Source organism: Narcine bancroftii, chromosome 2 (genome assembly GCF_036971445.1).
Source record: "Narcine bancroftii isolate sNarBan1 chromosome 2, sNarBan1.hap1, whole genome shotgun sequence".
Lineage (NCBI taxonomy): Eukaryota > Metazoa > Chordata > Chondrichthyes > Torpediniformes > Narcinidae > Narcine > Narcine bancroftii.
The window spans coordinates 210,176,342-210,191,017 of NC_091470.1; the positions used below are offsets into that span (position 1 = coordinate 210,176,342).

A 14,676-nucleotide genomic window follows, 5' to 3' on the forward strand; every position below is an offset into this window, starting at 1 on the left:
TCAAACACAATTTGATCATGGAGCATTGAATCTTGCAGCAGTACAAAAGTGCACCTTCTTGCTTTCAATTTCAAGACAGTTAAAAAAATTCAGAGCTCTCTCCCTGTATCTGTGTGTATGAGTGAAACACATACCTCTTGAAATTGCATTTTTTTTGTGAGCAGTGTTCAGTAAACATCTCAATAACCTTGTTGAACTTACCCTGGTCATCTGCCTCGGCAAACACAAATGTGTTGAAAATTTCTAATGCTTGACGTCCCACCATGGCAAGGAGCAGTGCAATCTTCCATGCATCTCGTTTGCTATTGAGTCCAATGGCTTGTCGGTACAGCATGAATCTTGGTTTGAACAACCTCCACTCATGGTTGACACTCCCAGTCCAATTCACAGCATCAGTTGGCTTCACACTTTCCATGTCTCCTGCTGATAACAACTCTTGGTACCACATGGTGTTTCTTTAATTGTAATAAAGAAACTTGGGTTTTTTTGTATTAATTATATTTTATTAACAACTCACAACCTTGTGGGGCATCCATTTTGCATCTAACCCGAGGTGGAACATTCATCTTCCACTCCATTTAGTAATCATGAGAATCACCATCTCCCAATCACCACACCCTCAGCTCCATGCCTCTCTCTCCCTGCCTCCTTTTGTCCAGCTCCCCACCCTCCCTTCCTTCTCCTACCAGACAGCTATCCTTCTTGGCCCTCTGGCCACTCACTTCCCAGCTTCTTTCTCTTCTACCCTCCCACCTGCATCCGCCCATGACCTCTTATCTTGTGGCCTGTGCGTCTCCCCTTGACCCTTTCTCCCTGTTCTCCTTCCCCCATCCTTTTTATTCCAGTGCCTGCCTGTTTCTGCTTATTCCTGACGAAAGTCCCAGCCCTGAAATTTGGCTACTTCCTGTGGATGACGCTGCCTGAACTGTTGAGTTTCTCCAGCTTGTTTGTGTGTTGCCCACGAACCCAGCCTCTGCAGACTTTCTTGTTTAACTGTCTTTTTTGAACTATCAGTAGTTAGCCAGGCAGCAACCTTATTTTAAATAAAACCTGGCACTGTGGGCAATTGCCATGGGAAATAGAAAGATTGGCATGCTCATAATATTCCTCCCAGGCAAGTCTAGCCTGAAGTGGTGACTTCCCTCTGTCAAAGAATATTTTTACATTCAGGTGGTTTCATTGTACCTCTGATGAGAGGTTGAAAAAATTTATTGATTTTAATTAACACAAGTTTAATCATTTAATTAAAACATTTATTGAATTCAATTACATTTTTATTGAACCACAGGTTTAGGAGGGGGCATTTAGTCAGCCTGTCTGATAGAGTCACCCAATCAGCCCCACTATCCTTCTCCAGTCATTCTAATTTTTACCTTTGAAGTAATGTGGAATCCTGTTGTGGAAAATAGTGCAGGGGTCTCCAGGCCATTGAAGCAAACTTTAGCACCAAATATTCACAGGATTGGCTGTGTTGTTTATGTTCACAGCTCAGATTACAATCATGATTAAAGCTAATATCTTTAGCATTTACATTTTCATTGCACAATAATCAATAAACTTTCCCCCTGCTCCTTCTCTATGAAGTAGGAAATTGTGCTGGTTTGCAGAGCATCTCAGCCAATCTGTCAATCCTGAATGGTTGTCACTTCAAGGAAGAAATTTCATGGAAGTAAGCGCACACCACCTTGATTCCCTCGATGTAGTTGGTGCTGTGGGAAGAAGAAGAAGATGGTTTAAAAAGCTCTCTTCATTCCTCAGGCGTTCACTCATTTACTGCTCCTACGACTCAGTCACTATACTTTCCCTGCACCTGCACCCTTCCCTGTGTGGAAACAGGCCATTAGGCCCAACACCTCACCTTCCCTCCTCCCTCGAGTCCTTAAAATGCACCTCTTTCCTGAACACTCATGTTGCCAAACATCCATTGTTGATTATCCCTCAACCAATTGCTTAAAGGTTTTCTTTTACATTTAAGACTAAGCTACACAAATGCAAATTGTTTTGTCAAACTTGTAAAAAATAATGGTTGAAGTCAGGTTAAAACATCTGAAATGCCTGAGTAAAATGACAGATGATTCAAATTCACACTATTGGAAATTACATTAGATTTAAAAAAAACATGAAATAAATTGCAATGTGATAGTTGGAGGGTCTTTGGACACTTACAGTTTCACTGCCTGGGAGAAGGGGACAGTGAAATGCCTGGCCTTGTCTCCATCTGCCCACTGCCAAGACCAAAATGGTCCCAGCAGTTTTAAATTCTTTACAAAATATACCCACAGGACATTCACTTATGCTCCAATTTCTTCTTGCCATCTTTGAATTTTATCAACCTGCATAAAAACTGTGTTTGAGAGGGATTAAACACAGCCGACCACCTTAGGAAAAAAAAGCTCATTTTATTGAGCATATTTTTAAACTTCACATTGGATGTTTTAATAACTAAAATACTCTTGAGGAGATAAGCATTCAGATAAGGGATTGAAACTACGATTCTCTCAATGCCCACCCTATGCTTTACAGCTGGAACTAGCACTGCGGTAAAACCCCCAGTATCCAGCATTTATGGGGATTGGTAGATGCTGGATAAGTGAATTTGCCAGTTGCTTGAGATTGTGTGCTTGGTGGACTGACCACTAATGGGTGCCAATTTTAAACTTTTGTACTTTTTACCTATTTGTTTTCAGCGATTCTTTTGCTGGTTGTTTGAATTCCTGACATCAGGGATTTTACTGCCTATCAATATAGTGATGAAATAATGACATTTCAATACAAGGATAAGCATTCAGCCCAACTGTTCTGTGCTGGTATTGATGCTCAACCAACGACCATCCAAATCCCAGCAAAAACCCTTCAAAACAAATACATGAGATCCATCCATTACCTCTCCACAAATTAATCTGTTCCCTTAAAAATCCATTGATGTGTGCTTAATTGTTAAAGACCTTGCTCCACCAACACATTTTCTCTTACCGGTTGATCTTCTCGTTCTGGGAGTGAGCTCCATCATCTGCTGCTCCTATCGGCAGCAACATTACACTTTTCCCTGTTGCTTCCTGGAATGTCAAGGCAATTGGAATACTGCCACCTTCCCTGGTCATATCTGGTTCCACACCGAACACTAGAAAAATATGGTCAGCATATCGCACGTTTAAAACACTCAAATCAAGCAGATTTCAAATCCACAACACCATACTCCTACTTACCACCCTGATATGAGAAGGTCTTTCGTGGAAGTCTTTGCATCATTGATCAACCTGTGCAACTTCGATGAACTGAAAAACACAAAAGCTGCAGATATTGGAACCTTAGAGCAGGCAAAGAATTGTTGGGAAGAACTCATCAAGTTAGATCATGGGTAGATATGGTCAATAAATTTTACCACTTCCACCTGCTCTCTGACCTGCTGAGGTCTTCCAGCAACTCTTTGTGATAGTACAGATTCTATCACCAATGTGTACAGATGGTAGTGTAGGATGACTGTGATTGGCTGAGAGTGTAGCCACACCTACTGGCAGGTCTTAAAGGATTGCTCCTAGCCAGACCAGGTCATTCTGGACTGGTCGACCTACTTGTGATATGCTCCAGTCTTTTAGTTAATAAAAGCCTTCGTTTGTATCAACAAGTTTTTGGTTCTTTCGACGCGATCTACACTCTTTGCTTACACCTTTGATAACTTGTTTGTGACTGGTTACTACAATCATCTTCATTAGATAATAAACAATTTGTCATTTTCTTATAACCTCACCTGGAATTTCCGATGAAAGGACCGACCCGAAATATCGACTGACCATTTCCACTCATGGATGCTGTCCGACCTACTCAGTTCCTCTTTGTCTGCTCAAGATTTCAATATCTGCAGCTTTCGTGTCTCTCTATTTCCGATTATTTGTTCAATCAAAAACTGGGTGGAAATATTCATGCGTGGTGCAGCCCATGACTGACTGGAGATTCTAGCAAGATGGAGCGAGAGTTTCGGGAAGACCAGCAGAATATGTTGGAAACCCCACACATTGCCACTGGTATTCCTTTAACTAAGCTGAGGTGGCCACACTTCATGAATATTAAGCCACATCCCAAAGTAAACCTGCAGTCCACATCTGGTGCCTGTTCATTGCTGATACACAATTCAATAGCCTTTCCCCTTCCCCTGTTATTCACTTCAAACCCAGTAAAGCAGACATACTGATGGTGCAGGGAATGCCGTTAAAATAAAGGAAGAAAGCTGAGTTAATGAAAGTGCATAGCAAAATAAGGCCAAATGTATTTACTGCCATGAATCAATTTAACATATGGACCTCTATACTAAGATTAGAAAGAATAGTGGCAAAATACCAAGAAATTAATTGAAAGGAAACCATCTGTATATTACAAGTTGGACAATGACACCCCATTATTGGTTGCTACCAGAGTTTTAGGAAGTACACCATACTTTGTAGAGGAAGACAAGGGGAAAAGAACTCAGATTTCTGTTGTAAAGTCTGGGTGTGGAAAGCACGTCAACAATTCAATCAATTCTACCTTCATCTGGACACCGGGGTTGGTCTCAGTGTGGCAATGTAATTGAAGCCCAATACAAATGTTGGGAACTTCCCCTGGACAATTTGGGAATAACATTTAATTGGGGTCAGGGGTAGTATGACACTGTTAGATAGGAGATGTACTCGGGAAAATGTACGACAGAAATGTGGCAAATATTTAGGGGATATTTGCTTGGTGCTCTGCACAGTATGTTTCATTGAGGCAGGGAAAGGATGGTAAAGTGAAAGAACCATGGTGCACAAGGGATGTAGAACATTTCTTCTTCTTTGGCTTGGCTTCGCGGACGAAGATTTATGGAGGGGGTAAAAGTCCACGTCAGCTGCAGGCTCGTTTGTGGCTGACAAGTCCGATGCGGGACAGGCAGACACGGTTGCAACGGCTGCAGGGGAAAATTGGTTGGTTGGGGTTGGGTGTTGGGTTTTTCCTCCTTTGCCTTTTGTCAGTGAGGTGGGCTCTGCGGTCTTCTTCAAAGGAGGTTGCTGCCCGCCAAACTGTGAGGCGCCAAGATGCACATTTAAGAAGAAAATAAAACCTTATGAGAGATTCAAGGAATCTAGAAAATTACAAGATTGTCAGAAGAGCTTCAGGAAGATCAGGAAGGAGAGCTAGACGGGGACATGAGAAGGTCTTGGTGAGCAAGCATTCTCCAAGTGAAGAACAAGAGGATAGGGCCAATCTGGGATGATAGTGTTACTTGGAGTAGGAGGAATTCACAGAGGTTCTTAATGAAATCTTTGCTTAAATATTCACCAGAGAAGAGGACCTTGGCAACCGTAAGGGTGGCTAAAGCGGACTGAAACACTTGAGCACGTTGACAAGTGGATGTGTTGGAGCTTTTAAAGCATGAAGTTAGATGTCACCAGGACCAGACAAGATTTACCAAAGGCTACTGTGGGAAGTGAGGGAGGAGATTGATGAGCCACTGGCGATGGGGACAGGGGAAGTACCGGAGGATTGGAAGGTTGTAAATGTTGTTCCCATTTTCAAGAAAGGGAGTAGAGACAACCCGGGTAATTATAGATAATGAGGTTTTTTTCAGTGCTGGACATGCAATTGGAGAAAATTCTGAGAGACAGGATTTAGAGAGGCATAATTTGACCAAAGATAGTCTTCATGCCTTTGTTGTCAGGAGAAGGTCATGTCTCACAAGCCTGACTGAATTCTTTAAGGATGTAACAAAGATGCAGGTGAAATGGTGGATGTAGTGGATATGGATTTCAAAAATGGATTTCATAAGATTCCCCTGGAAGGCTCATTGAGAATCCAAGGAGGCCTTGCTCTGTGGATACAGAGTTGACTTGCCCACAGGAGGCAGAGGGTGGTTGTAGATGGTTCACATTCTGCAGGGAGGTCAGTGACCAGGGGTGTTCTGCAGGGATCTGTTCTGGGACTCTTTTATAATTGACCTGAATGAGGAAGTGGAAGGGTGGGTGAGTAAGTTAACAGATGACATGAAAGTGGAAGGTTCTGTAGATAGTCTGGAGGGTAGCCAGAGACTACAAAGGGACATTGATAGGATGCAGAGTTGGGCTGAGAAATGGCAGACGGAGTTTAACCCAGAAAAGTGTGGTGGTTTATTTTAGTAGATCCAGTTTGAAGACAGAATACCATGTTAATGGGAGGACTCTGAGCAGTGTTGACGAACTGAGAGATCTTAGGGTTTGTGTCCATAGGACACGCAAAGCTCCAGCACAGTTTGATAGTGTTGTTCAGAAGGTGCATGGTGTGTCGGCCTTCATTAACTGTGGGATCGAGTACAAGGGCCACGAGGTAATGTTGCAGCTGTTCAAGACCTTGGTTAGACCCAGTTGGAATATTGTGTTTAGTTCTGGTCACCTCACTACAGGAAGGATGTGGATGGTATGGAGAGGGTGTAGAGGAAATTGCAAGGATGCTGCCTGGAATGGAGAGTAGGCTTTAAAGGATAGGTGGAGTGAACTTGATCTTTTCTCCTTGGAGCAGTAGAGATAGAGGTGACCTAGTAGAGGTGTTCAAGATGATGAGAGGCATTGATCATGTGGATGGCCAGGGGCTTGTTACCAGGGCTGAAATGGTTAAAACCACGGGGTTACATTAAAAATGATAAGGTGCTTGGCAGTAAGTATGGGGGGGGGGGTATGCAAGGGGTAAGTTCTTCACACAGAGAAAGGTGAGGGCAGGCAATGTGTCACCAGCAACAGTGGTTTACGTAGTTGGGAAATTCTAGGCAGTAGGTTATTACTTGGACATAAGGGTCTGTACTGGGCTGTAGATTTCCATGTTCAATGAAGTCTTCTTAAAAGCTTTGAATATTGATTGGTTGATGGCTAGGAAGTACTGTGTATCACTTCGCTAATGTAATGGACACAAAGCAAATGCAAGAAAAAGTTTGTAGACACAATAAATGTCTGTATTATTACCTCTTCCCTATCAACTCCGAAAAGGCAATCAATGTTTGATCAGAGATGGAATAGTTTTGTATGGAATCAGAAAACAGCTGTTGTTAGAACGTATAAGATCCAAGAGTGAACATAGGGTCACTGAAGGTCCATTTAAAAAGGATGGAACATTTAAGAGTTCAGTTAGCTTCCTTTCAAAAGATCTGCAAATAGTAACACAATATAGATTTTTAAAAATTGTCATTCACTTGTCAGGGTACAGTCTTTATGTCGTGGTTGTGCAGTGGAGGGAAAATCTAGGTGTCAGCTACTGTTAAGGAATCACTCTCATGGAACAAATAAGCTGGATTTTCTCTCTCAGGGCAATGAGACTGAAACTTTACCTCCAAAGGCAGCAGAAGGTGACATGGTTAGCCTAGCGGTTAGCGCAATGCCTTTGCAGGGCCTGCGATCGGGACCAGGCTAGGATTCGCGTCCCTTGCTGTTTGTAAGGAGTTCTCCCCATGTCTGCATGGGTTTTCCCCGGGGGCTCCGGTTTCCTCGCTCTGTTTGAAATGTACCGGGGACGTAGGTTAATGGGGTGTAAATTGGGGGCACGGACTCGTGGGCCAAAATGTCTTGTTTCATGGCTATATGTCTAAATAAGCTTAAGGCAGAGATTGGCAGATTATTGATAAGCAAGGGGGTGAAAGGTGATGAGGGTTTCAGGTTCCAAATCAGATCAGCTGCAATCAGAGAGAATGGCCCAGGTCTGAAGAATGGAGTGTCGAAACTTGCCCTCTTGGTTTCTCCATCTGTACTGACTAGTGATCCACATAGCTGGAGCAGAAACAGTGGAACATTTTAACTGATTTTGTAGGCAATAACCACATATGCATTTCAATACAACGGTTTATTCATGACAATATTCATTAAATGCATTAAGATTAGAAGACATAGGAGCAGAAATAGCCAATTCAGCCCATCAAGTCTATCCCACCATTCAAGCGTGAGCTGATCCATTTTTCCACACAGCTCCACTGACCGGGCTTCTCCTCATAACCTTTGATGGCCTGGCTAATCAAGAACCTATTACTCTCTGCCTCAAATGCATCCAATGACCCAGCCTCTACAACCACCTGTGGGAACAAATTCCACAAATTTACCACCCTCTGACTGAAGAAATTCCTTGGCATCTCTGTTCTAAGCAGATGCCCTTCAATCACTGAAGTTGTGCCCTCTTGTCCTGAACATGCATGAGAAACAACCTTTCTACATTAATATTGTCATCCAAAGATTACATCATTTAGATTGCAGCTCTTCTCACAGTTGAACCTTCTCCTTCTTCCCCAGGGAAAAATTACACATAAAGCTTATACTGTAGCGGCTACTACAAAAAATCTACTAAAGAAATACAAACCCCCCCGCCAAAGTAGTCAACTCAAGACTGATTTATTCAGGGTTTACAGGCTTCTTTTATAAACTGTGTGTCCTGGGCTCCATGCGACAAGGTGGGACGTCACTATCAGATTGCTGTTGATCTACGGGACCGGCAAGTTTAAATCTAGCCTTGTAAGTGTCCTGCACTTTCCAGCCGGAGACTCAACAGATCAACTTGCTGTTCCTCGCCACTCAGTATCCCTTGCATGCAGTCCGTTAGGTGAGTAGGCAGACGTCTGCATTAGGGTTCCGCACGCCCGCAGAGCCGTGCTGGCGCCAGTTTGCATTGCCACATTGTGCACCCGCTTGGCCCACTACACAGCCACTACATCATATGCAGCACCCGTATTATGGTTCTGCACGCTCGCAGAACCATGCTGGCGACAGTTCGCGTTGCTGCTCTGGCCCACTACACGGCCACTACATCACCCCCCCTCCCCCCCACCAGAAGTGTCGCCGGAAATTAAGACACTAGTTGCGTGTGCCTTAGGAGGATGCCCACGCCATCTGGGCTGGGGGCAATGAATGGGTGCAGTGGGATCCACATGGGCAGGCTTGAGTCTCTCTACACTAAACAGCTGTGAATGTTCCCCAATGTCCAAAGTAAACAGAACCCCATCCCTCTTAATCACACAGAAAGGCTCCTCATATGGTCTTTGTAACGGAGCTCCTGGGACCTGACTACGTACAAAAACAAAATCAGCAATCTGGAGCGGTGGGAGCACATGTTGTTTAGGGGTTTCATGCCAGTTGGTAGGAACAGGTTTCCTGCTAGTGATACCACGTCAAAGCTGCTGAAGGACGTCCAGGTCAGAGTTGGTTGTGAAATGAATGTCGCCTGGAACTGTAATGACTGAACCATAAACCATCTCTGCAGATGATGCAGACAAATCCTCTTTTGGGGCTGTGCGAACTCAACCAGTAGAACCTATGGCAACTCATTGTCCCTATTGGGACCGATGAGTTGGGCCTTAAGCGCGGAATTCAGTTGCCGGTGGAAACATTCCACGAAGACACATCACAAAGAAGGGTTGGGCTGCCCTGTTGTGGCACCACCCATTGTATGTCCAGGTTAGTAATGGCCATACTGTATGCCTAAACATCAGGGTCTATGGCCTGTGCACTGGCTAATTCAGAAATATCGATTCCACCATACAGTCAGTCTGGACATCATATCTGCGACAAAAGTGTCTTTTCCTGAAACATGGCGCACGTCCATCATGAATTCTGAAATGTATAAATGATGCTGGTGTCTTGCCGACCATGGATCTGTTATTTTGCTGAGGGAAAAAATTAGTGGCCTATGATCCGTAAACACAGTGAAATGGCGACCTTCCAAAATGTATCGAAAGTGCCATGTGGCTAGATACAATGCCAACAGTTCCCAATCAAATGTACTATATTTAATTTCCGCTGGCCTTAAATGCCTGCTGAAGAAAGCGAGGGGTTGATAATGGCCATTGATGTACTGTTCAAGAACCGCACCCACGGCCATACTCGAGGCGTCAGTGCTAAGTCCCATGGTAGCCTCAGGGTTGGGATGGGCGAGCATTGCTGCTTTGGCCAATACTTCTTTGGCAGTTGTAAATATAGCCTCCGCCTCTGATGTCCAGGTAACATCCCTGTACTTGGTGGAAACTATCTGAAACAGTGATCGAAGAATGTCAGCAGCTGCAGGAATAAACCAGTGATAAAAGTTTATCATGCCAAGACATTTCTGCAGTCCCTTAAATGTGGTAGGTTTGGAAAAATCACAGACTGTGTCTACCTTGCTGGATAAGGGAAATATATTGTCAGTCATGATCTTGTGCCCTAGGAAGTCAATGGTGGATCTGCCAAATTGACATTTGCCAGGATTGATGGTAAGACCGAATTCCTCTAGCCATTGGAAAAGAAGGCGCAAATGCAGGTGGTGACCTTGCTCAGTTTGACTGACTATGAGGTTGTCATCCAAGTAAATGTAGGCAAACTCCAAATCCCTGCCTAAAGTGTCCATCAGCCACTGGAAGGTTTGAGCGGCATTTTTCAATCCAACCGGCATCCTGAGGAAATCAAACAGCCTGAAAGAGGTAATAATTGCTGTTTTAGGATTAATATCCTTATGGATAGGAATCTGATGATATTCCTTGACCAGATTAACCTTGGGAAAAATGCAGCAATGGTGTAGATGGGCAGCGAAATCCTGTATATGAGGAATCTGGTACCTCATATACCAGAGGTATTGCTGCAGGGTCTCCATCCACCTGTCTTCTTGGGTACCCTGTGCAATGGGGATGCCTGAGGACTGTTGGAGTATTGAATGATACCCAACTCTTCCATTGCCGTAAACATCGCCTTTGCCTGCAGCAGTTTATCAGGGGTAAGACGACAAGCCCTGGCATTAATCGGTGAACCTGAAGTGTCTATGTAATGAGACACTCCATGGGCTGTTTTTGAGGCATGAAATTAGGACTGAGAATACGGGAAAATTCGTTGAGCAGGGCAGCATAGGCATCCTTGTGCAGCATATGTATCCCGAGCTGGGAAACTTTCCCTTTGGCATGAACCAATTTCCTCTGTTTTACGTCTACTAGTAAGTCATGGGATCGTAAAAAGTCCACACACAAAATGGCCTGAGCAACAGAAGCTAAGACGCAATTCCAATGGAATTCGGACTCTTCTATTCCAATTGTGATCTGTCTCGTGCCAAAGCTGGGAATGGTAGTTCCATTCGCCACTTGAAGAGCCAGGTGTTGTTGTTTATGCATCCTTTCAAAATAGGTCAGCAGGAGTAAATTAAGCTCACCACCTGTGTCTACAAGAAACTTGCGCTTATTCGCGTCATCTTGAAGATACAATAGGCCCATATTTGCGCCAGCTGCCAAGGCCACTACTGGCAGCTGGCTCTTTCATTTCCCGTCTTTTTCCTGTAATGGGTACATGGCTGGACGCATTTATGGGCATTTTTCCCCCAACAGCAATAGTAAAAACACGACTCCTGACTTACGTCAGCATGTTCCTCCTTCTTTGATTGGTCTGCAGATACAGGAGGCTCGTAGGATGCAGGAGATGTATCTGTTGCCAAAACAGGCTGTATTTGAGTAGACATTTGTGTAGGAGTATGATAGAGCCTGTCAGCCTCCCGCGCTATTTCATGGGGTCGGTGGAAATCCGTGTTAGCAATGGATATGGCGACGCGAGCTGGGAGCTTTGATAGGAAAAGGGTTTCAAAAAGCAGGCCATCCGCCAATGCCAGCATCGCATTCATTAGGTCCGATGGATTCCTGTCACTCAGGCCTTGCATGTTCAAAAGCTGCATCCCGCGCTCATGTCTTGTCAATTCCAGTGTATCCAGAAGAAACTGGTGGAACCTGGTGTGTGGTTTTCTGCCAGAGGATTGGCAATAAATTTGCTTGCTCAAGTTGTGGTAGCAGCGTCTAATGCACCTATGGCATGCCAGAACTTTGTGTCCTCTGCCGTTATGCCCCGAAGGCGAAACTAGGTTTCAGCCTGAATAAGCCAAACCTGAGGTTGATGTGTCCAGAAAGAAGGCAAATGAAGACAACTGCATTAACTTCCACCAACCTGTTTTCATTGCATTCCTGCCAGCTTTGTAGTGGGGGTGGTTGAAGTCAGATAGCCATGCCTTAGCACCATGGTTCATGTTCACCTTCAATGTGTTGGGGCTTCCATACTCTTTAAAAACCTTTTGGATATAATCCACAACCTATAAAGATCAAACAAAGAAATAAAGGCATGAGCCAGCAAAATGGGATCTCATGGACACAAACGATTCACAATCCATTTGTGATTTACTGTCCAGGATACAGATTCCACTTTGCTACTCAGTCTGAGATTCAACAAATGGTGGGGTAAGACCTAACACTGTAATAACACTGTTCCAAAATACATTTCCAAGTGTAATTCATCATAATGCAACAAAATTGGATTTTGGGACCTCCCAAATGTGTAGAAGGAGGTCAAGAAACAGTCTGCACATGCTGGGGTCCAATGCAGTATACAAGAGTGCTGGAGAAACTCAGCAGATCACACAATGTCCAGAGAAAGCACAAGGCAGTCAGGGTCTTGGACCTATCGAAAATCAGGTAGACGCCCAAGTAGGAAGGTGGGAGGAGCAGGAGCTGACACACGCTCAACTTTATCCTTTCCAATGCATTCTGCAATGGAGCGATTTACCCAATTTTTAGTGCTAATCTTTCTGAATTTTAGCAATTGGTGAATTGGCAACTAAATTTGATGTCAATAACTATATTTATAATCAAAAGACGTGAGTGCATTTTGATTCAATTTCATATTACTGTTTTGCATTGTCAGTCACATTAGTATCATGGCAAGAACAGCTGTAACACAATGTAACATGTTTTGGACACATCTGTTTGCTGCAGTGTATTTGCACCATGAAAATAAAAGGAATCCATTCACTGACACCCAGTTTCAGCAGGAGGCCCATTATTCTTTCCCTTTAGAGCTTCCCAGCTCTTTATTCAAGCTGATGGTTTAAAAAGACCTGTTGTGGCCCACAAGCCCACGTTATTCTTTGCCATATTTGGTGTTGACTTTTCTCCCTCCCTTCAAAGATTGTAAACTCCAAAAGCTCTTGTATTCTAGTACAGCAGTTTCTGGTGATACGTTCTTGGAAAGTGCTACTTTAAGTGAAACAACATTAAGCAAAACTAATTTTATATCAGGGTAAAATACTCATCAACGTTATAACTAAACAGTGTTGAACAAAATGTTATTCAAGGACTTACTGTATCCCCTGAATCTATCTCCCCCTTCAAATTTCATTTATTTCACCCTTCCCCCCCACCCCACCCCCCCCACCCCAAATGCTTTAAGTTCATTCTCATCAGTCTTTACAGAAATAGGCAGACATTACAGCATTTCTCTGGATCACACAATACAATTCTGACACATAATAATCACATTTATACACCAATTTAAATATGTTTAAATATTCTGGAGTCATTTACTTGTTTCATTTCCAGGAGACCCTTCCTGATGGCAGTGGGTCAAAGGTACCATGTGCTGATTGGAAAGGGTCCTCTATCATTCCTTGAGAGTTATTTCAGCAATGCTCCTGGTGAATGTGCTCGATAAAAGGAGACCCCAGTGATCTTCTCTGTCCCTTCTGTTCTTCTCGTCACTGAACCCTATCGATCAATCCTCAGGTTTGTTCTGCCATACCCCATTTCCATGAATTTCAAGCTCAAAGTGACACATCCACATGAACATGTTCCTCTGGTCAATTACCCTCTTGATCTTGTCATTGCTAACTGCTAATTGATATAGGTTGACTTGACACCACTGTAAACTCCCCTCCTCCTTTCTTTTCTGCACTGCAGTCAACCCCAATGGTGTCAACACCTCTGCCAAGAATGCTAGTGCTGTTGTAGTCTGGTCAACTGATCTCCATCTCACAGAGGTCAGCCGTCAGCTCTCAGAATTCCCTCATACCTCACATGGACCTCAACCCCACTGCAGATCTTCCCTCCACAGCTGATAATATTTTCCTTGTTGAGACATTCTGGCCCTTGGAAATATCTTCCTTCTTTCTGCACTCCAGCTTTACCCTCTACCATTGTTGGACCACAAGGTTTGAAGAGTAGAATAAGTCCATTTGGCCCATCAAGCCTGCTCTGCCATTTGATTCATGGCTGATGCGATTTTTTCTTCTCAACACATTCTCCTGCCTTCTTCCCATAACTTTTTCCACCATAACTAATAAAGAACCTCTGCTTTTCATTACCGAAAGATGAACTCCATAACCATCTGTGGTAACCAGTTCCATAGATTCACCACCTGTAGAAATCTTTCCTTTTTTCCATTCTAAAGGGACGTCCTTCAATTCTGAGGCTTTGTGCTCTGGTCCTGGACTCACCCACTTCGGGAAACATCTTCTCCACAACCATTCTATACAGCTCTTCTAATTAACCAACACTCGTACCATTCACTTCCCACTCTTCCGCCCACCCTCTCCTCCAGGAAAGAACAAGGAGAAGGTTCTGTGGGTCCCAGCCTTGCATCCCACCAGCCTCTGCATCCAACAATTTAGCTTTAAAGAGATGCTCTCCACCCCCTCCACTTCTAGCATTTCACAGGGCCCAATCCCTTCGCAATTCCCCGGACCCCTCTTCCACTCTCATCAACCACCCCACCTCTTGCGGTGCTATTCCTCACAACCACAGGCCATGCAGCACCTATCCTTCTCCCTCTCACCATCCAGCGACCCAAATAGTCTTTAAGTAAAGGCTTTTCTGATCCTTCACCTGGAAACACTATTTGGTAATATAATGTAAAAACATTAAGTAATGTTTTAACGACATTTCATAAGGCC

General features: G+C 43.8%; 1 protein-coding gene across 5 annotated transcripts in view; it reads right to left on the reverse strand.

The window, feature by feature from the left end:
• Positions 1 to 1,231: 1,231 nt before the first annotated feature.
• The window catches only part of LOC138755051 (cytosolic non-specific dipeptidase-like), a 51,488-nt gene continuing 38,043 nt past the window's right edge, over positions 1,232 to 14,676 (reverse strand). For 3 of the 5 annotated variants that reach the window (XM_069920225.1, XM_069920228.1, XM_069920227.1), the window contains 3 exons: positions 11,904 to 12,045; positions 2,974 to 3,121; positions 1,232 to 1,709 (listed from right to left, as the gene is read on the reverse strand). In XM_069920225.1, coding sequence (XP_069776326.1) covers positions 1,643 to 1,709; positions 2,974 to 3,121; positions 11,904 to 12,045 — 357 coding nt within the window. In that variant the 3' untranslated portion in view covers positions 1,232 to 1,642. Of the gene's footprint in view, positions 1,710 to 2,973; positions 3,122 to 3,206; positions 3,292 to 11,903; positions 12,046 to 14,676 lie in introns of those variants that run through there. The other 2 variants (XM_069920226.1, XM_069920229.1) reach the window with 2 other exon arrangements.